The sequence below is a fragment of the Phlebotomus papatasi genome, unplaced genomic scaffold (assembly GCF_024763615.1).
Source record: "Phlebotomus papatasi isolate M1 unplaced genomic scaffold, Ppap_2.1 HiC_scaffold_41, whole genome shotgun sequence".
Lineage (NCBI taxonomy): Eukaryota > Metazoa > Arthropoda > Insecta > Diptera > Psychodidae > Phlebotomus > Phlebotomus papatasi.
In genome coordinates this window covers 79,560-105,210 of record NW_026604613.1, presented here as the reverse complement: position 1 = coordinate 105,210, position 25,651 = coordinate 79,560, and the positions used below count along the sequence as shown (strand labels likewise).

The 25,651-nt window shown below is 42.9% G+C and overlaps 3 protein-coding genes across 3 annotated transcripts; 2 read left to right on the top strand and 1 right to left on the bottom strand.

The window, feature by feature from the left end:
• The first annotated feature begins 1,429 nt into the window (after positions 1–1,429).
• On the top strand, positions 1,430–3,214 carry LOC129809186 (uncharacterized). Its single transcript, XM_055859002.1, has 2 exons — positions 1,430–1,592; positions 1,659–3,214. The coding sequence occupies exons 1-2, from the start codon at positions 1,503–1,505 to the stop codon at positions 2,331–2,333; spliced, it is 765 nt and encodes a 254-aa protein (XP_055714977.1). The 5' UTR covers positions 1,430–1,502; the 3' UTR covers positions 2,334–3,214.
• Positions 3,215–3,865: 651 nt separating this feature from the next.
• LOC129809183 (uncharacterized) lies at positions 3,866–8,842 on the top strand. Its single transcript, XM_055858998.1, has 6 exons — positions 3,866–3,917; positions 4,227–4,658; positions 4,770–5,258; positions 5,312–7,505; positions 7,608–7,908; positions 7,982–8,842. Exons 1-6 carry the CDS (start codon positions 3,866–3,868, stop codon positions 8,840–8,842), a joined length of 4,329 nt encoding a protein of 1,442 aa, XP_055714973.1.
• A 5,812-nt stretch (positions 8,843–14,654) lies between these two features.
• On the bottom strand, positions 14,655–19,985 carry LOC129809181 (uncharacterized). Its single transcript, XM_055858997.1, has one exon. The coding sequence runs from the start codon at positions 19,983–19,985 to the stop codon at positions 14,655–14,657; it is 5,331 nt and encodes a 1,776-aa protein (XP_055714972.1).
• Between the last annotated feature and the right edge of the window lie 5,666 nt (positions 19,986–25,651).

The following is a 25,651-nucleotide window of genomic DNA, read 5'->3' as shown; positions in this document are numbered from 1 at the left end:
CAGTTGCCTTTAGGAAAAAAGTTTCCCAAAAGTTCTTTGTCTCTATGGAAAAACGCAGGGGCATGACATTTCCTATGTTTCCCACATGTTTCTAGCGCGGCGAAAAAACTTTTGGATTTTTAGCTGTTTTCTGTCAGAGTAGAATGAATTAGCAAAACATATAAATGCAAAATAAAACCCAACTTAATATTGAATAGGCAACCGAAAACCTCAAATTGGCAACCTACGTTGTTTTAGAGATATCTCGTGAAATGTGTACGAAAACAGGGAAAAATTTACACTAAAATCGGTCGCATTTTTCAGAGCTAATGTCACCCTCCCCCCCCGTCTAAACGTATGAAAAAATGAATTTTTTGTACCCTCCACTGTAAAAATGCTTTTTCTTCAAATAAGATAGTGAATATGTACCAGTTACTTAAGGGATGCATGGCTTTCTGTAACTCGGCCTCTTGTGATACTGAATCACTTCATGACTTTTTCATGGACTATTTTTATCATTTTGATAATCTTTTTGTGAGAAATCTTAGAAAATTAAAATTGAATGCGTCTTCTTTAAGAAAAGACTACTTTGTATGATGGCCTGAGTCAACGAACATCAAAAGAGAATTTTTAAGAGATAGTCACTAAAAAAGAAAGTCACAAACCTGAGCTTTCATTCATCATTATCATTTTCAACTGCTAATCCCTATTGAGGTCGCGGGCCCATGAAGTCCAATTTAGCAGCCTACACTTGTTGATCCTCCAGCACTTCAGGAAAATGTTCAGGTTCAATCCCAAGGCGCTCCAAGTCCAGATTCTGAATTTGATTCAGCCACCTTGTCTTAGGTCTGCCTCGAGGTCGATGTCTTCTCACAAATGGCATGTATAGCTTTTCTGGGGAATTTTTTGAGTTTTCATTGATTATGGGAATTTATCTTGGCACTTATTAGCACTACAAAACATTTTTAAACTCTATCCACTTTAATTTTTAGACAAAAATTCATCCTGGTGCGAAGAGCGGTACCAGGATTACCTCGAAGAACAATGAAAAACACATATTGGAGCAAACCTGGTTTAAGTTCAATTTTTGAAATACACTGCTGACAATAATCATAGCTCCACTTTTTCATACTGGAAAAACTTTGAAAAAAAATTTTTTTTTTGGAAAAAATCAAAAAATCATTTGAAGGTATTTTCATACCGATATGAAAAATTCCCATTTGAATTTCATACCGTTAGAACTGTGAGAACTGTAATAGAATCTTTATCAAAATGGCGATTTTTGGGTGGCAATAATTATAGCTCCACTCAATAAATTTGGCTCCAGGGTATTTATTTTCAATGAGTGAAGGTAAATATTGTGACGAAGGCGGCGATGTGGTAGTAGATTAGTTTTTTAGTACAGCTCACCAGCCAAGCCGGGATGACAAAGGAGCCATCTTCTATGGCCGAACTGTCATTGGACATTGTAAATGTAAACAAACATCGGGTGAAGCAAAAATAAGAAAGGAGTTTTTGTGAGAATGTGGAATTCTATAGGAGGTTTTGCTGCACTGAGAAGCAAGAGGGTGCAATGGAGATTCGTCTCATGGGTATTGTTGACCTTTTTATTGGTGAGTCTAGGGCAAATTGCCGTTTTATCGAACGGCCAATGTTAATTAAATGGGCTTTCCATTTAGCTCTATAATTCGGGCAAGAGTGTCGTAAACCCCGGGTACAACTGGCGAATGCTGGACGAAAGGGTGAGAGTTGTCTTCTGTGACACTTTGAGTCTGCTAGAGTGCCCCAAAGGCAGTAAAGAAGTCTCAAGTGATCAGTGCGAGTTCGCCTGTGATACTGTGTCCAAATCCAGTGCGAGTCGCCTGGAGGAATTGGTGGTGAAATCCCCAACGTCAGAACGAGTCTGCCTGATCCAGGATTTCGCACAGAGTGAGTCTGCCTGTGCAAAGAGCCCCAAGGGCCCCGGACGACGGAGTACCGAGTTCTGCATGAGACATTTGTCCCGCCGAGAGAAGAGGGCCATTAGGCTTGATAATCACCTTCGAAGACGGTCTGAGGAGCGTAGGGAACGCCTGAGACGCCGTGAACGAGGAGATAGATCCCCTAGCCCCTTCCAACGTCCAAGGACATCGTTTGCAGAGCCCAGGAGGAGGACCAGCCCCTCGAGATATTCATCCCGAAGACCTGGTGCATCTCATTCAGCCAGACAACGAGAATTGTCACGTAGAGAGCCCTCTATTCCTCACGTGGTGATTAGACCTTCACGTGAGAAAGAAAGAGAGAGAGCGTGCGAGGAACGACGCAAATTAATCCGGACTAGTCCTGTTGTGACCGCGAGCTTCGCTCCCCAGTGAGGTTGGGAACACCAGTGGAACCTTCTCCTAGCCCCGATCGGCTAGTTATTCAGAGTTCACCCCTGAGCACCTCACCAGAATCTTCACCTGACCACCGAAAGGAGAGCCCCTCTACTTTCCCCCCGTTAGAGGCAAAGTTTGAGGAACTTGAGGCCAGAAAACACCCAGCGAAAAATGAAGGGATCGTTCCCCATACTCCTTCAGCGAGTGAGTTACCAGGATACGGAGTGGAGGTGCCCAAAGGACTGGAGAAGACGGATATAGCAGGTGTCCCTGAGGAAGAATCACCCACTGAATCTTCGGAGTCCCCTGGGAGTGTTTGTGAAGTGTCGGGGCGTACACAGGTACCCTATAAATTAGTTGAGTGGAGGAAATTTGCTTTACCTGTGCAGGGCCCCGCTCGGGAAATCCCTGTTCGTCTGGCGTATCGGCGTATATCCGGGGTCCCATCAGCCCTCTACGTCAATACGTCACCAGAACATCATCATCCTGAGCCGCACCGGGACACCCCGAGGTCGCCGCAGGCGTTCCCGACGCCCAGTCAGCGTCTCCCGTTCTGGGGGAGACCTGGTCGAGCCCCCTTCTTCATCGCACCCACCATCGGCTGGAGATATCCGTCGGGTGCGGGAGTCTCGCAGGGTAACTTTTCTTGGCGAAGCCACCTATAACCAGTTATCCCGACGATACCCGCAGAGGGTCTTAGTGCCCAACAGCTCAAGAAGGAGACGAAGAAGGAAACGAGGAAACAGAAATCGCCATAGACGTAGTCAGAGACGCCCCCATTCCCCCATTTTCATAGTGATTCTTTAAAGTTTAGAACTTTTCTTCTGCTTTTTTTTGAGTCTAATCGGGAATGAATAAAGATGCTATTTCTAAGGGTATAAGTTTATTTCACTCCTCTTGGATTTTTTGCATAAGGGTTGTAAGTCCGCCAGGGTGCTAAGTTACACAGGTTTCACAGGTAGGTGACACCACCACCTAAATCCGTAACAATATTTTAAGGTAAATTATCTTGAATCCTGCCCATTTGGTCCTTTGGAAGAAGTTTCTCGAGGATCTTGGCCATCGATCAGCTACAATCGTCTTCACGTTGCTGTGATCTGCCAGTTTTTTGAGAGACAGAAGTCGAGTGAACTTCAACCAGCATTTTTTCCGCACTTTCTTCCGAGATGCCAACCAAGATAGCCAGTCGTGCTTCCTATAAGGGCCAGTTGACTGGGGTGAAGAACCAGATAGAGAAATTTTCGAACAATCGCAGCACTTTCAAGGATCCCACCGTTGAATTGGAGACTCTGAAGGACACCGTCGAGAGGATTGAGAGAAAATTTCTGGAGGTTCAATCTCTCATTCTCCAAGAAGCTGATCCCACGCAGAAGGAGGCAGAGGAGGGCGAATTAACGGCTTTTCTGGAGGAGTGTGCAGAAGCTCATGCAACAATTTCACGGCTATTGGCTAAGCAGAGAGAGAGTGATGATTCATTTCAAGCTTCGGGTGCATCTTCAACTTCTGAGGTGTCTCAGCTCCTGTAATTCATGTCCGAGCAGTTGGAGGAGCAGCGAGGCAGCGCATCACTGAACAATTCAGGTTTGAGAGACTCCTCCAGTCTCAAAGAGATGAAATGAAATCATTTTTTGAAAATTCAAATATTGTAAATTCAACTTTGATTGAAAATTCACCCTCCTCTTCTGCAAAATTAGAGCCTCTCAAAGTCCCTGAATTTAGAGTCAATTATTGTGAATGGAAATCTTATCAAGATTTATTTAAATCAATAGTTGATAGAAATCAATTCTCAAAAAATTCATTATTTAAAAACCTCTCTCAAGGGTGAAGCCTTACTCTCAATTAATACGTTAGAAATCACTGATGAAAATTATCCAATTGCGTGGCAAATAGTACAAGACACTTATGATGATAAGTTGAAAATAGTCAATTCTCACATTGAAACCTTTCTCAAGCAACCTAACATTACGAATCCCAATGGTAGTAACCTGAAGAAAATATACACCACCTCCATCTCCACACTTCAAGCACTTGATACCCTTAAATCAAATGAACGTGATCCTTGGTTGATATATATTATTCTGGATAAATTAGATCATGAATCCCAGGTGTTGTGGTCTCGTGAAATTGGTGAGGATATACCTAAATGGGATCAGTTTACGGATTTTCTCAAGAAGCGCTACAAATCCTTGCAAGTGTGTCCATCCTCTGCTCAGAAGACAGGTTCCGGTGTTGAGAATACAAAGGGGCAAAAGAAATCCAAGGTAGATAAGTCTAATGCATCTTCCCTCATGGCCTCGAAGGCTCAAGATAACTGCCAATTCTGTAAGAAGCATCGTCAAGGGCTATTTAGATGTAGGGATTTTCTTGCTTTATCCCCTCAAAAAGGACTTGAGACAGCTAATATCTTGAAGATGTGTCAGAATTGTCTTGCAGACACTCACGAATTAGCATCCTGTGAATATCCTCCATGCAAATCATGCTCAGGAAAACATAATAAACTGTTGCATGATGCATTTCCCTCAACCAGCACGCATGGAAAGGATAAACCTGATACCCCTCCGCCGTCATCCGGAGATAAATCAAACCCATCTTCTCTCAGTTGTACTGAAGACGGGAGAGGTAATTCTTCTCGAGTCCTCTTAGCCACTGCTCGTGTGAGAATCCTCGATTGTCATTCCAATGTCCATTATTGTCGAGCCATTTTGGACGCAGGTTCTCAGGTCAATTTGATCACCACCAGGCTTTGTCAGAGACTTGCCCTTCCCATGTTACCATCGAATTGTCTTGTTCAAGGGATTGGTGCCAGTTCTCACACCACTCGTCACCAAGTGTCAGCAAGAATCCAGGTAGACAAAAATGAAGGCAATGAGATCATACCTTTGGATTGTCTTGTGATGAAGCGGATTACTGGTGATCAGCCCAGTCAGAACCAGTCAGAATTTCCATTCCATCCAATTTCGTCCTTGCTGATCCAGAATGGAACAAGAGCAAGCCCATCGATTTGTTGATTGGTGGTCAACTGTTCTGGCATTTATTGCTTGAAGAAACCCATACATTTTCCCCAAATTCTCCTTTGCTAAAGGCCAGTGTCTTTGGATGGCTAGTGGTTGGGCCCTATTCCAATGCAGAGACTCAATCGTCAGCACGAGCCACTTGCAATGTTTCCACTTTAGCCAGTATAGACTCTGCAATTAGGAAATTTTGGGAGATTGAGGAGATTCCTCAGGGTTTTGAGCCTGATAAAGAGCATAGGGATGTTGAGGAATTTTTCACATCTACTACTACCAGAAACAGTGAGGGTCGTTATGTTGTTCGCCTTCCCCTTAACGATAACATCAAGCACCTGGGCAACAATCGATTTTCGTCAGTGAAGCAGCTCTTGTACCTGGAAAAAAGGCTCAACAAGAACGAGGAACTCAAGCAGGAGTACTCCAAAGTAATTGAGGAATATCTTCAATTGGGCATCGTCGAACTTGTCCCTCACGATGAGCTCAATCTTCCCTCTTTTTACCTTCCCCACCATTGTGTGGTCAAGGAGCATTCCACTACCACCAAAGTGAGAATTGTTTTTAATGCGAGTGCGAAGTCTCAAACGGGTTTAAGTCTCAATGATTGCCTGAAAGTAGGACCCATCGTTCAGCCTACACTGGTTACAATCCTTTGGAGATTCCGTCTTCACCAATTCGCACTCACTTGTGATATTACGAAGATGTACCTTCAGATTCAGCTTCACTCAAGTGATCGAGATTTCCAAAGATTTGTTTGGAGAAAGGACTCATCAGACACTATCAAGGACTATCGTTTTCGCACTGTATGTTTTGGTGTTGCCTCATCGCCTTTTCTCGCCACTCGTGCAATCAATCAATTAGCAGACGATGAAGGGAACAAATTTCCATTGGCAGCAGCTCCAATTAAGTCCAATTTTTATGTTGATGATGGTCTAATATCTGTTCCAGATCAGGGCACACTTTTTGAGTTGAAGCAGCAATTAATCCAAATAATGGATTGTGCGTGTATTAAATTGGCAAAATTCCGCACAAATTGTGATGATCTGAAAGAGATGTCTTCAAATGATCAGAATGACCTCACATTTTCTGATCACACTGTCAAAACTTTGGGGATGATTTGGAACCCTGAGTTAGATACATTTCAATACAAAGTTTCTCTACCAGTCCAGTCCACTGAAGTATCTAAGAGGCAGATGTTATCCACATTGGCTAGGATTTTCGATCCTATAGGTCTCATTAACCCAATTGTCGTGGTTGCAAAAATGTTACTTCAAGAGGCCTGGAGCTATAAAGACATTAACTGGGATACTCCCGTTCCTACAGATTTGCAAAGGAAATGGTCTGCTTTCATGCAGGATCTTCCAGGAGTCGAAACTCTGAGAATTCCAAGATGGGTGTCTGAAGTCTCCTCACCAGTATCCATGGAACTTCATGCATTTTCTGATGCCAGTACACTAGGATATGGTGCAGCTCTGTTCCTCGTTAGTGTGGATTCAAATGGCCATCGCTCATCAAGGATTCTCACTGCCAAATCTGGAATAACTCCTTTGAAACCGAAAGATTCCGCTACTGTGGCTCTGACTATTCCCAAAGCTGAGTTATGTGGTGCTGTGATGGCCACCAAACTCATGGAACAAGTATCGCAGTCTCTTGAGATTTCGAAACGTTTCTTTTGGAGTGACGCTACTGTCATATTGTATCAGCTTCATTCTCCATCCGAAAAACGAGAGAAATTTGTTCGAAATCGAGTTCATGAGATTCTCAAATCATCCGAAGCTAAAGACTGGAGATATGTGCCCACCAAAGAAAATCCTGCGGATTTATTATCAAGAGGTTCTTCTTCCTCCCAACTTATCAAATCTGACATGTGGTGGCTTGGACCCTCATGGTTAAGGGAGTCAGAAGAACGATGGCCTCCAAAGTTCGATGTTTTATGCTTACCACCTATCCATGACAGAACAAATATTGGATGTGTAAATATTGCTGTCCAAAACAACGACTTTATGTCCATCTACGAAAAATTAATATCAAGAGTTAGTAGTTTTCGTCGAATGCAGCGTTCATTGGCTTTTATTGTAAGAGCTGTGTCCCTTTTTAAGCAAAAATTGACGAGTAAATCTTCTGAGCCATTGCATGGTCCCTTGACTCTGGGGGAGCTCAGGTACGCGGAAACTTTACTCATCAGGTGGGACCAGGAGGAACATTTTAGCCCTGTTTTCGCGGCAATCAAGACGAAAGCAATCAATTCTGATCCCAAATTTAGATTTATTCGTCAGCTCAGGCCCTTTGTTGATGATGATGGTGTTATTCGCATAGGTGGTAGACTTGAAAATTCTCCTGAATCCTACGACATGCGCCATCCTCGCTTACTTCCTAAAGGAAAATTGGCTGAGCTGATAGCCAAGCAATTCCATGCTGATTTGTTGCATGCTGGGCCACAATTGTTGCTGGCTGGACTTCGTCAGAAGTTTTGGCCACTTGGTGGACGAAATTTGACTCGCAAGGTCTCACGAGAATGTGTCAGGTGTGTGAAAGTGGATCCCCCTACTCAAGAACAACTCATGGTGATTTAAAGTGACTCATTTGCGTCCCTTTAAATCAACTGGAGCGGATTTCGCAGGTCCCTTGATTTTAAAGACAGGTCTCAGAAAGGGAACCACCACCAAGGCATATATTGCACTCTTTGTATGTATGTCAACAAAAGCTCTCCATTTAGAACTTGTGAGTTCGTTGACAACGGAGGCATTCATCGCTTCTTTGCGTCGGTTTGTGGCAAGGCGTGGGATTCCTTCTCACATATTTTCGGACAATGGAACTACTTTCGTTGGGGCTGATAGAGAGCTCAAAAATCTTCTTACATCTTCAGCCTCCCAAGAAGAAATCACCACTTTTCTTTCCACTCTTGAAGTTCAGTGGGTGTTTCAGCCTCCCCGAGCGCCTCATCATGGGGGTTTATGGGAGGCTGCTGTACGTTCCTGTAAATATCATTTGAAACGGATTTTGGGACAAACTCCGCTCAATTACGAGGAAATGTGTACTGTTCTATGTCAAGTAGAAGCTGTTTTGAACAGTCGCCCCATTATCCCAGTCTCTTCATCAGTGGATGATCCGCCATATATTACACCAGGACATTTCCTTCTTGGTGCTCCACCTGCTCAATTACCTGATCCCACTCTTTACCATTTGCCTATCAACCATCTAGATCGCTGGCAACTTTGTCAAAAATTGCAGCAAGATTTCACCAAAAGGTGGAAGAAAGAATACTTGCATGCCTTGCAGATTCGATCGAAGTGGAGTAAGGAATATTCCAATTTGGAGGTGGGTGATGTAGTCCTGTTTATGGAGGATCAAATGCCATCTACACAATGGCCAATGGGGATCATCACACAGGTCTTTCCCGGCAAAGATGGGAAAACAAGGGTCATCAACGTGAAAACAACACGAGGAGTTTTCAAAAGACCAGTCACGAAAGTTGTGCTTCTTCCAAAGTCTGACTGATCTGTACTTTGACTAATTTCTGGGGGAGTGTGTTCGCGCCAACGCACATTTCAATGACCGTTGCAATTTAAATTTAGGCGCGAAAGAAGTTTAGACGAGTTAAAAAAGAGATCAGCAATCAATATAAAAAACTAAATCCAGAAACAATCAACTCCCTCCCAACTCCCAACAATTAGCGGGCAATTGGTGACCAGCTGATCTCTTATATAATCAGGTCAATGACCATTTCTCACTCTTATCATCGTCATAGTCAAAGTAGCCACAGAGAAAATTTATTAGTGAAATTTATTAATTTTTATTGCGCTAAAATTATATAAAATTATACAGTAAAATTAAAGGGAAATTTGGGACTATATCAGTCTGTATTTTGTGAATAAAATTGTTAAGTTGAAGTGAAGTCATAGTGAGTTTTTTTTTAATGAAAAATTGAGAGAGTGAGTGGATTGAACGTGTTCTGCCAATTGTCCTGCGCTCGTTGTTCCCGAGTTCAGAGTCTCACATCGAGCAACCATACCCGCTGAAATCAGCCAGAAAAATTTTGCTCCATCGACTCCGGATTGGGCATATAGCATTTCTAATCTACTTTTATGCTATTGCAGGTATTTAATTGTCGCTCCAATACTTCATCTGAAAGAATTCACGCATCTCATACAACTTTTTCGTCTCATTTAATTGAAGGTATTATATACACTCATTCATCACTTCATGCATATGCTTCATAGAGCTTAGGCAGCCTCATATACATTTTTTCCATCTCTTCATTATATATTTTAAGGTAAATTATCTTGAATCCTGCCCAAGTAGGTTGAACCATCGGCTACACGCACAACGATATTCGAAGTTCTTGGGACTAATTTTAGAATTTTTACTAAACTCATGCAACCTCATCATAATATACTCTGTGATGCTCCACTATCCAAAAAAGCCATAGCTTCTTCGATATCAAAAATTTTAACTTTAATATATGGACGATTTTCCCCATTAGGGTATATAATAAAAGGTTCTACCTCTGAAGGAGGAACAGAATCATCAGAAATTAAAGACTCATTGTCTGACTCAAATTGAATTAAATTTCCCACTGTCTTTAAATAACACTGTGCAACAATTTTGAACTTTTTTTTTGTCCCTGGGTTCTCATGCTATTTTTTCTATTGCTAGGGTCAAATGATTTACGAAAATACTTATCATTTTGATTTCATTTGGATTTTGCGCCTGGAATCTAGGCAAAACCGTTTTTGCCGTTTTTTGATACTTGGGTTCCTATATCTCCGATTCTGCTGAACCGATTTATTTCTCACTATGAAATAATTTGGTCTCCTTTACATGCCCGATAAATCCTCTGAACAGATGAAGTTCGTACAACTGACACCAGGAGCGCTGTAGTCTCATAAATGTCAGAAAACATGGAAAAATCGAACTTTTTAGCAATTTTGATCAAAAATATCTCGAAAACTAGGACTGTCCCTAACAATCTATTTTGTGGGTTTGATAGAGAATTTAATCAGCTACATTTCCACCCATGTACAACTTTTCTCTCAGATTGTTTTTTAACCTCGATATTGAGGTTCAAACGAAAAACGAGCACTCAGCCAACTAAAGAAAAACTTAACTATTTCGCACATTTTGACTTTTTCTTTTTAAGTTTAGATAACCCAGAGTATTATTTTCACTTTTCTTATAATTGTAGGACTTTATTAATACTTATTCCAGTATAAAATGTGTTTCGATATAATACAAGATAATAACTCAAACAATATCTTCAGTAAGATTTTAGTGTTATTTCAATCTCAAAAGACTATTACAAAAGAGGCATATTAACTGCATATTGCAAAATTTTAAATATTTCAAAGATTTTAAAATAAATTAAATTCACGTTTTAGAATCAATAAGTATCTGTTTTACCTTTTACATACCAGTTACATATGGAAAACTTTGCAAAAAATCCTTTTTCTAAATTCATTTCTTTTTATAATTCTTTAAAAAAATTTCCTACATTTATCTGCAATCCTACAATTTTAACCTTGTTGAAGATATTACCTTCAACAATCACAAGATACAAATTTATCTATATCCTCGCTCGGAGGACAAAGTGTTGAAGATATTACCTTCAATGTGTATAAAGTAGACAAAATAATTAGATAGTTGTTGACCCCTTGCCCTTCTGGCTCTATAGCTATTTTCCTCACCTTCAACGATCACAAGATACAAATTTATCTATATCCTCGCTCGGAGGACAAAGCGCCTCGCTCGATCTTGTGATGTTGGAGTCGCCCTGATGTCCAGAAAGCTGCTTTGGGAAGTCTATGGATCTCCAGAGAAATGAGAAAGGCTTTTCCCTTTGTATTTGATTCCAACTTCCTCGTGGTGGGAAACTTTGTGCAATTTACTGCCAACTTGCCACTTTTTTCCACTCCTCAATTTAGTGTTGGGTTCACAGTCTTTAGACAAAACTATTTTATTAACCACTTGAAGATTTTTCACTGGATTTTCGCTCACAATTCAATTTTCACTTGAGCAAGAAAAATAACTGAACTATAATATTTTCAGGAAGACAAACAAAAGTAAAGATTTTATTCAATGTGAAACGATATTTTTTTACAAAACGATCTTCTCGATATTTTGTAGCACACTTTTAAATTGCCAACTGACAATTTGAATTGTTGTCTTTTTCCTTTATGCCGTAACGGCATAAACAAACCTCATTATGTGATTTTCGTCGAAATAAATCTAAAACTAGTTTTTGAACTTGTAATTGTTACTTTATGTATATCACATACGTTAAAGTTTTATACAAGTTTCCAAGTAATAAAAGAATATTTAAAAATTTAAAATGTCATATAAAAATCACCATAATATCGATATTTAAGTATTAAATAATATTATAAAAGCTTGTACTGCCTAATTGCGAGGCAAAAACACAATAACACTCGAAATTGTGAAGGTTTTATTTAGTTGGCTGAATGCTCATTTTTTGTTTGAACCTCAATATCGAGGTTAAAAAATAATCTGAGGGAAAAGTTGTACATGGACGAAAATGTAGCTGATTAAATTCTCTATCAAACCCACAAAACAGATTGTTAGGGACAGTCCTAGTTTTCGAGATATTTTTGATCAAAATTGCTAAAAAGTTCGATTTTTCCATGTTTTCTGACATTTATGAGACTACAGCGCTCCTGGTGTCAGTTGTACGAACTTCATCCGTTCAGAGGATTTATCGGGCATGTCAAGGAGACCAAATTATTCCATAGTGAGAAATAAATCGGTTCAGCGGAGATATAAGCACCCAAGTATCAAAAAACGGCAAAAACGGTTTTGCCTAGATTCCAGGCGCAAAATCCAAATGAAATCAAAATGATAAGTATTTTCGTAAATCATTTGACCCTAGCAATAGAAAAAATAGCATGAGAACCCAGGGACAAAATCATCGTTGCACAGTGTAATTATTTACTTTAATGGTATCAACAAAAGAAATGATTCCGCGACCTCAGGCTCTCCGTCTACTAGGGTCGCATTGGGTTCCCCCTGTTGAGGGTTGCAAACTGGACAAAGTCCATAGATGGTTCCAATCTTACCACACTTGAAACAAATGTATTTGGGTCTTGTAGGGCAACTTTTAACATTATGGGAAGTGCTCTTACAATGAATACAAGAATTCTTTCTGGATTGTGAATTGGGGTTGGAATTGGAATTAGAATTGGAATTGGAGTTGGAATTAGAATTAGAATTAGAAGATTGAGAAGTACCTCCAGCACCGTTGGATGGGTTACTCCCCCCACCCTGTCTCTGAATTGAGGAAGAATTGGTGTTTCGCCCCCCATTCCGCCCATTACCCCGTGAAGAGGAGTTTCTCCCCCCACCCCTTCCAGATTGCCCTGGATTTTCCCGAGGTTGAGGAATTGTTCCCCCCACTTCGCCCCCTTTGATCAGAAGTCCTGGCCAGAGACTCTGAATTGTTTGTGGATGATTCCTGAAAACTCCCTATCTAATTAAATCGCACATTTCTGGGACGATCGAGAAAAGCATAGGAGCGGTTCCACTCAATGAGTTTTAATTTTTGGGATAGCTCCGCTAATGTAGGGATTTCATATAAGAGGAGAGCATTAGATAAAGAGTAATGGAGGTTTCTACGAATGAGACGAACTATCTCGGATTCTGAAATTTCTTCGTCTAGCTCCTCAAAAAGGGATAATATAGATGCTAGAAACACTTCTGCATTCTCCCCCACCCCCTGTTTACTATCCTCAATTTTCCTCCTAATAGCGAAATCACTCTCAAGATTGCAAAAAGCACTCAAGAATTTTTCGCGGAACTCCTCCCACGTGCAAATCAAGAGATATTCGGAAAAGGAATCATACCACGTTTCAGCTCCATCAGAAAGCAAAAGTCTTATGGACCAAACCACCTCCAGCAGAGAAACGCTCTGGATCATGGCCATTCTCTCAACATCCCGCAAGAAGATTTTGGCCTTTAAGGTGTGATTCCTTCATAATCACACCTATTGTGATACTCCGATTTTCTAAAAGTGCTCCGATCGAGCTGAAATTCACAGGGTATATGTTTTGAACATCCCTGATGCCAAAAATGATAGTCTGCCATTTTCGGGTCCGGCCGGCCGTCCGGCCGTCCGTAGTACGCAATATCACCAGTTTAGAAAGAGATATCTTCATAATTTTTTTTTTAAATATATCTACTTGCGCGTAAGATAATTTCTATAAGATTAGTTTTTTGAAAAACCGGTTCTAAACCGGTTGTATATGAATGTACCTATTTGTGGCTGGTGAGACTCTGGTGTGGCTGATGCGTGAGTGGCTGGGTGCCTGGAAATATACCTATTTGTGGCTGGTGAGACTCTGGTGTGGCTGATGCGTGAGTGGCTGGGTGCCTGGAAATATACCTATTTGTGGCTGGTGAGACTCTGGTGTGGCTGATGCGTGAGTGGCTGGGTGCCTGGAAATATACCTATTTGTGGCTGGTGAGACTCTGGTGTGGCTGATGCGTGAGTGGCTGGGTGCCTGGAAATATACCTATTTGTGGCTGGTGAGACTCTGGTGTGGCTGATGCGTGAGTGGCTGGGTGCCTGGAAATATACCTATTTGTGGCTGGTGAGACTCTGGTGTGGCTGATGCGTGAGTGGCTGGGTGCCTGGAAATATACCTATTTGTGGCTGGTGAGACTCTGGTGTGGCTGATGCGTGAGTGGCTGGGTGCCTGGAAATATACCTATTTGTGGCTGGTGAGACTCTGGTGTGGCTGATGCGTGAGTGGCTGGGTGCCTGGAAATATACCTATTTGTGGCTGGTGAGACTCTGGTGTGGCTGATGCGTGAGTGGCTGGGTGCCTGGAAATATACCTATTTGTGGCTGGTGAGACTCTGGTTTATCTGGATCGGAGGACTTCAAAAAAAATCCTCTCCGTAACGGTGAACGGGATGCATCGTGGTTTGGGAAGACCTTAACCACATTTTTCCTGCTGCGCACACGAGGTGGGCCTGAAAACCCGCAAGGGAGCCGAAATAGCTCGTCTCCTGGCTGCCGGTCACTTCACTGGGTGAGGATTGTTAAGATCTTCACTAAATCTTTACTGTTCAGGACACTATCGGAAAATTTTATGGAATTTTTCACTGATTTTCTTGAGTACTACAGGAAATTATGTGTAACCTTTCACTGCTTGACAAGAAGTGAACATAAAAAAAAATTTCGTCTCCTCTTCGTTTCGCTGTACCGCTATTCTCGATTTTCGTGCACTGTACATTGAGTTAACTTTTGGCGCAATTTGCTCAGTGCAGAAAAATTGCGCCAACATGCTGGGGGCCACTATTCCGAGGGTGGTAATCCCTCAATTGGGAGCCTTGCAATTTTCTGCACAGCTCTCGTATATGATCCCTTGTTGGTCCTCACAGTGACAACCCGACATCTGCCATCTCGACCTGGGTGAAGCTCTTCTATGATTCCCATTGGCCATGACGTCGATAGAGATGCATCATCGCAGATTAAGACGAGGTCACCCACTTGAAGGTTAGGCGATTCTTGACTCCACTTGGATCTTTTCTGTAGGGTGTGCAAATATTCCACTCTCCACCTTTCTGCAAAATGTTGCAGTAATTTTTGGCAGAGCTGCCATCGTGAGATTGAACTGGGAGATACGTCTGTGAGACTTTTCTCTGGCAAGGCGTTGAGTGGTCGACCCACCAAAAAGTGCCCCGGCGTCAGTACCGACATCTCATTTGGATCCTCTGATAATGGTGTGAGAGGTCTACTGTTAAGTATTGCCTCGACTTGAGTGAGAATGGTGGTCAGCTCTTCAAAGGTTAATATTGTTTGACCTATCTCTCTGGTGAGGTGAAACTTTAGTGACTTAATAACAGCCTCATAAAGTCCGCCATGATGGGGCGATCGCGGGGGGGCAAAATGCCATGAGATTCCTTTCTCTGCCGTCTCTTGCAAGATGCTTGGATCCGAGGGCAGTGTCTTGAATAAATCTGTGAGTTCTGTGCTGGCTCCTCGGAAGTTAGTAGCATTATCGCAATAAATATGTTTAGGAGCCGAACGCCGTGCCACAAATCTCCGTAATGCCGCAATGAATCCTTCTGTGGTGAGTGAGCCAACCACTTCCAAGTGAACAGCCTTTGTTGTAAAACAGACGAATGCACACACGTACGTTTTGTATGACACTCCCCCGCGCCTGTAGCTGGGACGTGTCAGCAAAGGACCACAGAAGTCTACACCACAACTGCTGAAGGGCGTTAGATGTACTATGCGCTCCGCGGGGAGATCTCCCAACATTTGGGTTTCGGTCCTTGGTCTGGTTTTACAACACACCACACATGCTCTGACTATGCGTCTTGTTAGGTTTCTTCCTCCTAACGGCCAAAATGTTTGTCGAAGAGCTGCAAGCAGAAGCTGTGGACCCGCATGCATATTCTTGTTATGAACGTGAATCGCTACTATTGTAGCAAGATGATACTTGGGAAGTAGCATTGGATGCCTCACATCATACGTTTCAGCCGATTTTGACAGCCTTCCACCCACTCGAATGATTCCGTACTCGTCTAGGAACGGGGTGAGTTGACGGATACTAGCGAACCTTTTGCTTCGATATATTGATCCATCACTAATGGCCATTTTTTCCTCGGAAAGATGCTGATCCTGGACAAAAGCGACAAGCTTGCGTTCTGCCCTTTGAATTTCAATGTGGGTGAGAGGACCCTTGGAGCGGGCTTGAGGATTTGTCAGGAAGCGCATGATATACGCAAGGATGTGTCTGATTCTTGTATAATTATTTGAACGAGTGAGGATTTGTTCAATAGGATGTGTTTCAGGGAGTGGTTGCGAAATTGTAGGAGCATCAATAGCAACAATTAGAGGATCTTGAGGCCATTTGTCTGATGATTCCGTTAGAAAGACGGGACCATTCCACCAAAGTTTGGAACCCTTTAGTTCCGCAGGTGACATTCCACGGGATATTATATCAGCAGGGTTTGAATCACCTGGCACGTGCTGCCATCTTGCTACATCTGTCAGTTTGAGAATTTCCGTAATTCGAGGGGAGGTAAAAACATCAAGCTTGGTTCTTTTGGATCGTATTTGTCCTAAGACAATTGTTGAGTCCGTCCAAATGTAATAGTCGGTGAACGTCATCGCATCTTTAATCTTTCGAAGGAGGTGTGCACCAAGTAGGGCCGCACAGAGCTCAAGCTTTGGTATAGTGATTTGCTGGACGGGTGCAATACGGGATTTCGCCATGACCAATTTGGAGAAACGCTCTTGAGACCGATCTAAGGTGACCACGTATGCAACAGCTCCGTAGGCGTACGAGCTGCTGTCACAAAAGATATGAATCTCTCGCGCAATGGGAAAATCACATGAAGAAACCCACCGTGATACGTGTAACTCTGAAATTCCTAACAGATCCTCCCCATAACGGTTCCATCTATTTAAAATATCAGTTGGTAATGGTTCATCCCATCCAATTTCAGCCCCCCAAGCCTCTTGTAGGAGCAACTTTCCAAAGATGATCACGGGCCCTATCAAACCTAACGGATCATAGAGAGATGCAATAGCTGAGAGAACTCCTCTCTTGCTACAAATATTTGCGAAGTTTTTTGTGAGTTTATATGAAAACAGATCAGTTTCTGGATGCCAGTACATGCCCAGCGCCTTGGACACGTCCGGAAGGAGGTCTTGTGATTCCTCATTTTTGACCGTGTGCACGATTTTAGAATTGTTAGCACACCATTTAGAAAGACTCATGCCAGCCGACTTCAATAAGTCGACCAACTGTTGCTGACACTCCAGTGCTCGGTCAAGAGTTGGAAAGGAGATCAGACAATCATCCACGTAAAAATTGTTTTTTAAGGCAGCAGATGCCAATGGATAATGAACTTCACCCTGTCCCGCCAGGTCCAATAGAACTCTAGTAGCCAAATAAGGCGAGGAAGATACCCCAAAGCAAACTCCGGTGGAACGATAATGTTTGAAGGGTTGAGAAGAATCGAAGCGCCAGATTATTCTGTGATAGTCTTTGTGCGGGGAGTGAATCAAAACTTGCGGATACATCTTTTGAATATCACAAGAAAAGGCATGCCTATGTTCACGAAATCTGAGGAGAATCGTCACAATGTCGGGCTGAACCACTGGACCAATCATCGCGACATCGTTAAGGCTCAGACCTGTTTGAGATTTCGAACTGGCATTCATCACAATTCGTATTTTAGTACCCGATGTGTTAGATTTTGCAACGCAATGATGCGGCATATAATAAGAGGCGTTTTGGATATGAGATGGAGGAACTTCCTCAAAGAAACCGAGATCAAAATTTTCTTTCATGGCAGAATGATATTGAGATTGAAGTTCTGGGTTGAGAGCCAGCCTTCTCTCAAGACTGAGGAACTGTCTGGTTGCGTTAGGGAGGTTGTTGTGCAGACGCACGACATTCGGGCGAAATGGGACGTGTACTACATATCGTCCCTCAGAATTGCGGACTGTGGTTCTTTGGAAAATATCCTCTACTATTTCATGATCGGGAAGCCCTGGCTTGAAGATGCTAACCTCTTCAACCTCCCAAAACCTTTTTAAGGATGATTCAATAGATGATAAGGTTGTAGCCACACAAGCTGCAACAACAGGTTCCAAGATACTATCTTGCTTGCCCGATACCACCCAACCCAGAAGACTCTCCTTAACCATGGGAAGCCCTGTTCCAAGACGTAAGAATTTGCCCGTAAAGATTTCGTTATAGAATTCATTACTTATTAAGATGTCTACGGGCTGAGAGATATGCCAGGTAGGGTCTGCTAGTTGTATGCCGGATGGGAGTGGAATTTCTTCAGCCGTAACCTCCCAGTTAGGGAGCCTTTGCGCCAGAACAGATGGGACGATTAAACAGGTCATAAGAAAGTTAATTGAGAAATCGTTGGCCGACTGGATGTTACACTCGGTCTGAAATTTTGCCTTGGTACCCCCATCCACAACCCTACCAATAAAGACATCAGAATGGGATTTGGGCAATTTCAATTTCTGAACCAGAGCTTGCGATATGAGGTTAACCTGTGCTCCCGAGTCGAGAAGGGCTCTACATTGGTGTGGAACGCCATATTTATCTAGGACTCTAACTACTGCCGTCTCAAGGAAAATTCTTTTCGGTCCTCGGGATGAGGTGGAGGAACTTACAACGGCCGTTAAATCGGAAGTACTGGTGAGAGGGGGTGTAGAATCATCTTCTACTTGAACTGTAGACACAGCCACTGTGGAAGCGGCAGCATCTCTTTGGGTGTGAACCACCGCGGACCCCTGAGAATGTTCGTTGGGTTGAGATTGAAATGCCTCGTGTAAAAGGGTGCTATGATGCCCTGCACACTTCCTGCATGGGAAGAACGAGCAATCCTTAGTGGAATGATTTTGTGTCAGACATTTGCGGCATAGCTTATTCTTCCGGATAAAATCAAGCCGATTTTGAGGAGTCATCTCGAAAAATTTGGGACATTTGAAAATTTTGTGATCAGAAGCTCCACAAGTTGTGCACGGAAATTGTGCTGTGGCTGCCAAGACATTGTGGTTTTTCGAATTGATTGGGTTAGAATTCCCTTTCATGTCTGACTTAGTTGGGACGGGCTCACACATTTGGATGGACTTCATTCTATCTTTGAGAAATGACATAAATTGTTGAGTGGATGGAATCTGATTTTTGATCTCACGGGACCACAACACCTTAGTTTCATGATCCAGTCTATCTAGGAGGAGGCATATTACCCACGGATCACGGGATGTCACCTTCAAGGCATTAAGGGAATTAAGAACAGAATTTGCTGTTGCAAACAGATCAGTAAATGTATCTGCCGTTGGATTGGACATCTTTGGAATCTTAATAAAAGTCTGAATATGCTGACGAACGACAGAGAACTGATCTTCATAGTGAGAGCAGAGATTTTCCCATGCAACCTTGTAATTGGCATCAGATAAAGAAAGGTCCCCAATTAATTTTTTCGCATTGCCCTTAACCGAGGTCATTAGATACTGCATTTTCTGAACACCCGAAAGACGAGGGTCCTTGTCCACGATATTTGTGAACATATCCCTGAAACTCCGCCATTCAGTATATTCCCCAAAGAAATCAGGAACGGTCTGTACCGGGAGTTTGGAGCCCCTATTATCATGAGAATGGGTGAGGATCGTTTCCTGAAGTTTTATAAAGAGTTCTTGATTCCGAGTTTCAGCTTGAGTTTGATGGCGGATAAGAAGGGCTAATGCTTCCTCTAATGAGGAGGATTTAGACTGGGAATTGGGATCAGATTCACGGACTTCTTTATTGGAATGCATGTTCTTGCCTTCCTCCTCAAAATCACCCTTCGACCCTTTCTCCTCTTCCCTTTTCTGTTGATAAAGAAGATAAGTGAGATCACCCTCCAAACTCTCCGTACGAGCCAAAATTCTCTCATGCTCTTCATTTTCTGTCTCAAGATCGATCCCTGATTTTATTAATTCATCATGCACAACCCGAAGCTGAGTCACTGTGTCTTTGAGTTTTGTCAAGTGGGTATTAATGTCCGCGACAGATGCCACTGATTCACCCTGATGAATACTTTGAATGTAATTCTCAATACGCGTGAGATGACCCTTAAGTGTTGCTCTCTTGTCCCGCAACGGCATGGTGGGAATTGAGGGGAGTACTATCAGGAAAGGCGCGCAAATGCAAATGAAAAACTACTTACTGTAGCTGTTCTCAACAATACAATCCTCCGAAAATTTGGCCAATAGTTACATTGATCTCTATATACGATAGCTCAGAATCCTTAGGTCGCGTGGCGTGATTTGCGCTGTTTCAGTTGAACAACAAAGGCCTCGAAGGCCAAAAATTGTATATGAATGTACCTATTTGTGGCTGGTGAGACTCTGGTGTGGCTGATGCGTGAGTGGCTGGGTGCCTGGAAATATACCTATTTGTGGCTGGTGAGACTCTGGTGTGGCTGATGCGTGAGTGGCTGGGTGCCTGGAAATATACCTATTTGTGGCTGGTGAGACTCTGGTGTGGCTGATGCGTGAGTGGCTGGGTGCCTGGAAATATACCTATTTGTGGCTGGTGAGACTCTGGTGTGGCTGATGCGTGAGTGGCTGGGTGCCTGGAAATATACCTATTTGTGGCTGGTGAGACTCTGGTGTGGCTGATGCGTGAGTGGCTGGGTGCCTGGAAATATACCTATTTGTGGCTGGTGAGACTCTGGTGTGGCTGATGCGTGAGTGGCTGGGTGCCTGGAAATATACCTATTTGTGGCTGGTGAGACTCTGGTGTGGCTGATGCGTGAGTGGCTGGGTGCCTGGAAATATACCTATTTGTGGCTGGTGAGACTCTGGTGTGGCTGATGCGTGAGTGGCTGGGTGCCTGGAAATATACCTATTTGTGGCTGGTGAGACTCTGGTGTGGCTGATGCGTGAGTGGCTGGGTGCCTGGAAATATACCTATTTGTGGCTGGTGAGACTCTGGTTTATCTGGATCGGAGGACTTCAAAAATTGTATATGAATGTACCTATTTGTGGCTGGTGAGACTCTGGTGTGGCTGATGCGTGAGTGGCTGGGTGCCTGGAAATATACCTATTTGTGGCTGGTGAGACTCTGGTGTGGCTGATGCGTGAGTGGCTGGGTGCCTGGAAATATACCTATTTGTGGCTGGTGAGACTCTGGTGTGGCTGATGCGTGAGTGGCTGGGTGCCTGGAAATATACCTATTTGTGGCTGGTGAGACTCTGGTGTGGCTGATGCGTGAGTGGCTGGGTGCCTGGAAATATACCTATTTGTGGCTGGTGAGACTCTGGTGTGGCTGATGCGTGAGTGGCTGGGTGCCTGGAAATATACCTATTTGTGGCTGGTGAGACTCTGGTGTGGCTGATGCGTGAGTGGCTGGGTGCCTGGAAATATACCTATTTGTGGCTGGTGAGACTCTGGTGTGGCTGATGCGTGAGTGGCTGGGTGCCTGGAAATATACCTATTTGTGGCTGGTGAGACTCTGGTGTGGCTGATGCGTGAGTGGCTGGGTGCCTGGAAATATACCTATTTGTGGCTGGTGAGACTCTGGTGTGGCTGATGCGTGAGTGGCTGGGTGCCTGGAAATATACCTATTTGTGGCTGGTGAGACTCTGGTTTATCTGGATCGGAGGACTTCAAAAAAAATCCTCTCCGTAACGGTGAACGGGATGCATCGTGGTTTGGGAAGACCTTAACCACATTTTTCCTGCTGCGCACACGAGGTGGGCCTGAAAACCCGCAAGGGAGCCGAAATAGCTCGTCTCCTGGCTGCCGGTCACTTCACTGGGTGAGGATTGTTAAGATCTTCACTAAATCTTTACTGTTCAGGACACTATCGGAAAATTTTATGGAATTTTTCACTGATTTTCTTGAGTACTACAGGAAATTATGTGTAACCTTTCACTGCTTGACAAGAAGTGAACATAAAAAAAAATTTCGTCTCCTCTTCGTTTCGCTGTACCGCTATTCTCGATTTTCGTGCACTGTACATTGAGTTAACTTTTGGCGCAATTTGCTCAGTGCAGAAAAATTGCGCCAACACCGGTTTTTATAGGTTTTCTAGAAACTGGCTTATGCAATTTGAACTATATTATGTTCATGTTGTAGCGATACTTGAGTAGACCAATTTAAAAAAAAAAAATTTTGGAGATTGCTCCGTGATTTCTCGAGATATTTCAAGTTAAAGATTGCAATTTTAAGAAATTTTGCTCGTAGCGTCAGGTGGGGAAAAAAGCGGAAGAGAGAGAGATGGCATTGCGCCATTTCTCTCTCTCTCTCTCCCTCTATACGTATACGTATATATACGTATACGTATATATGTATACGTATAGAGGGAGAGAGAGAGAGAGAAATGGCGCGAATTTTCGCGGATTTTCGCGGGTCCCGAAATTTCTCGCGGATTTTCACGGGTCGTGAAATTTTTCCAGGTTCGCGAAATTTTTCGCGGATACTCGCGGGCCGCGAAATTTCTCGCTGATATTCGCGGGTTGCGAAATTTTTCGCAGATTTTCGCGAGTCGTGAAATTTTTCGCGGATTTTCGCGGATCGAAAATTTTTCGCGGATTTTCACGGATCGCGAAATTTTTCGCGGATTTTTGCGGGTCGTGAAATTTTTCGCGGATTTTCACGGGTCGCGAAATTGTTCGCGGATTTTCACGGGTCGTGAAATTTTTCGAGGGTCGCGAAATTTTTCGCGGATATTCCCGGGCCGCGAAATTTCTCGCGGATTTTCGCGGGTCGTGAAATTTTTCGCGGATTTTCGCGAGTCGTGAAATTTTTCGCGGATTTTCGCGGGTCGAAAATTTTTCGCGGATTTTCACGGATCGCGAAATTTTTCGCGGATTTTTGCGGGTCGTGAAATTCTTCGCGGATTTTCGCGGGCCGCGAAATTTTTCGCGGATTTTCACGGGTCGCGAAATTGTTCGCGGATTTTTACGGGTCGTGAAATTTTTCGAGGTTCGCAAAATTTTTCGCGGATATTCCCGGGCCGCGAAATTTCTCGCGGATTTTCGCGGGTCGCGAAATTTTTCGCGGATTTTCGTGGATCGCGAAATTTCTCGCGGATTTTTGCGGGTCGTGAAATTTTTCGCGAATTTTCGCGGGCCGCGAAATTTTTCGCGGATTTTCACGGGTCGCGAAATTTTTCGCGGATTTTCGCGGGTCGTGAAATTTTTCGCGGGTCGTGAAATTTCTCGTGGATTTTCACGGGTCGCGAATTTTTTCGCGGATTTTCGCGGGTCGTGAAATTTCTCGAGGGTCGCGAAATTTTTCGCGGATTTTCGCCGGTCGCGAAATTTTTCGCGGGTCGCGGATTTTCGCGGGCCTCGAAATTTTTCGCCGATTTTCGTGGATGGCAAAATTTCTAAAAATACATGAAAATATAATGTGATGTCAAGTTTGAAGCCTCTATAACTCATAATTTCCGAGATAATCGACTTTAAAGATTTTCAGACATTTTTATGCATTTCTCGTCCAATTTTGCTCATTTTCAAATGAAATTTTGCACATCTCAAGCCTGTAGGAGGCTTTAAACGGATGTAAAGTTTAAGGGCTCTATCTCTCACAGTTTCCGAGATAATCGACTTTAAATATTTTCAGACATTTTTATGCATTCCTCGTCCAATTTTGCTCATTTTCAAATAAAATTTTGCACATCTCAAGCCTGTAGGAGGCTTTAAACGGATGTAAAGTTTGAGGGCTCTATCTCTCACAGTTTCTGAGATAATCGACTTTAAAGATTTTCAGACATTTTTATGCATTTCTCGTCCAATTTTGCTCATTTTCAAATGAAATTTTGCACATCTCAAGCCTAAAAAAGGCTTTAAACGGATGTAAAGTTTGAGGGCTCTATCTCTCACAGTTTCTGAGATAATCGACTTTAAAGATTTTCAGATGCTTTTATGGATTTCTCATCCAATTTGCCTTATCAATAACGATAATAAGTTACATACAGTTTAAGATTTATTAAACGAAATTTGCATTATTTATGTATAAATATCGTTCGAGTTTACCACAATCCGAATTTGCAATGAAGGAATCGCACCTTTATAAGCTGATCTAGGCTTATCACTGGCTTTCCCCTTGCGGTCACCAGAGAACCTAATTCCCCAGTCCTTCAACTGCAGGGGTTTTAATCTACGTGGAGCTGGTGTAGAAAACGGGTTGTAGCGTGATAAATTTTGGGGTTGAGAATCCCTAAATTCCCCAGAATGGACAGAACTGGATCTGCTGGAGGATCGAGATCCTCCACCAGAACATCAGAGTCTTAATTGCTCCATCGAATCCTGAATATTTTCCAGAATATTCTCAAGACCTTTTATTTGGGCACTCTGAACATTAAATTGCTCAACAGTAACAAATTGGGATTGGGGCCTATCTTGAGGCTGAGACACTGTGGATCCAATATTTGGGATGTCAAAAGTATCCCTACGGTATTGCGAAAAGTTCTGAGGCGGATGGTTGAGATATTCTGAGACAAAGGACTCACTGGTGGCAGAAAGTTTGGATGAGGGCTTCTCAAATGGTACCTTCTTCTTCTCCTGGACATAACAGTCCGAAAATAGGGACTTTTTTGGGCTTTTAAGACGTTTAGTCTTTTGGACAGGTGAATTAGGATGAAGAATAGAACCCACCAATTTTGCCGAGGCAGCATAATTCTTCAACTGCTCCTTAAATTGCTGCTTAAAATTTGCAAGTTCAGCAAGGGCAGGACCATAAAGGGCATTTTTGGGATCGCGAGGGTCTGACGTGAATTTTAATTTATTCTTGATGTGCTGAAACATTGTGAATATCTCAGCTTGTTTCGAGTAAAGGACATCGATATTCCCTACTTGCTCTCTAAATTTTTTTATAACTTGTAAGGTATCATCCCTAATTTTTTTGAGCATCGCCTTCAACGGGAAATAAAGGGTTTCCGCCAGCAATTGCAACCTTCAAAAGATCGCGGGCTTCTTCTACTGAAGCTGGCCATTTAATTCTCATGGCATGTAATTCCCAATCCAGTTGTTCTTCTGAAAGAAATTTTGGATTGAAATCCTCCATCTCTAACAGAGAACTTCCCAAAAGAGGGTAAAAATAGCCAAAAAAAATCTCCTAAAAGGGAAAAAAGAAAGAAAAATATCCAAATACACTCCTATTCCACAGAAAATGGATGAAAAATCCAGGAAACTACACCCAATGGAGATATAGATCACGAAAGAAAAAAAATCTCGAACGGAAAATCACAAAGAATATTATACGGAATAAACTACACGACGGCAAGTAACAAATTAACATTCTCTTCCACGCGCCAAATTTTTTATTACCCCACCGTTATGCCAATCGAATTCACTCCTAATGAGTTGCAAAAATCACCAGAAATGCACTGATAAGAGGTCAATGAACTCTGGGGAGCAGGCAAATTAACCATGGGATAAACTTGGAATGTACTCACGATTTCCTTTTGCGTCGGACGCCAAAATATTGGGAAAAATCATTATTTCTTCTCCTGTTTTTCTCCTACATCCCTTCACTCCTGAACAACTAATTTTTTGCTCTCTTCTATTCCCTCCGTTTGTTCCTTCCTTCGGGTCCAACGGTCGGGGCAAGGACTATGTCCCACGCTCCCCTGTGTCCTCCGATGAGGACACTCCCACGGTGGTTGAGATGGGAATTTGAGAGGCGGATGCGGCGGAGATGCTGCGGGAAGCTCAGCACTGAACTTAAGGATTTGGGGCTCCCGGTGGCTTCTAGGGCTTCAGTGCTTGGTGGTGATGATGATAGAGATGCTGGTGAATGGGCTGGTGGAGCTGGGCGAG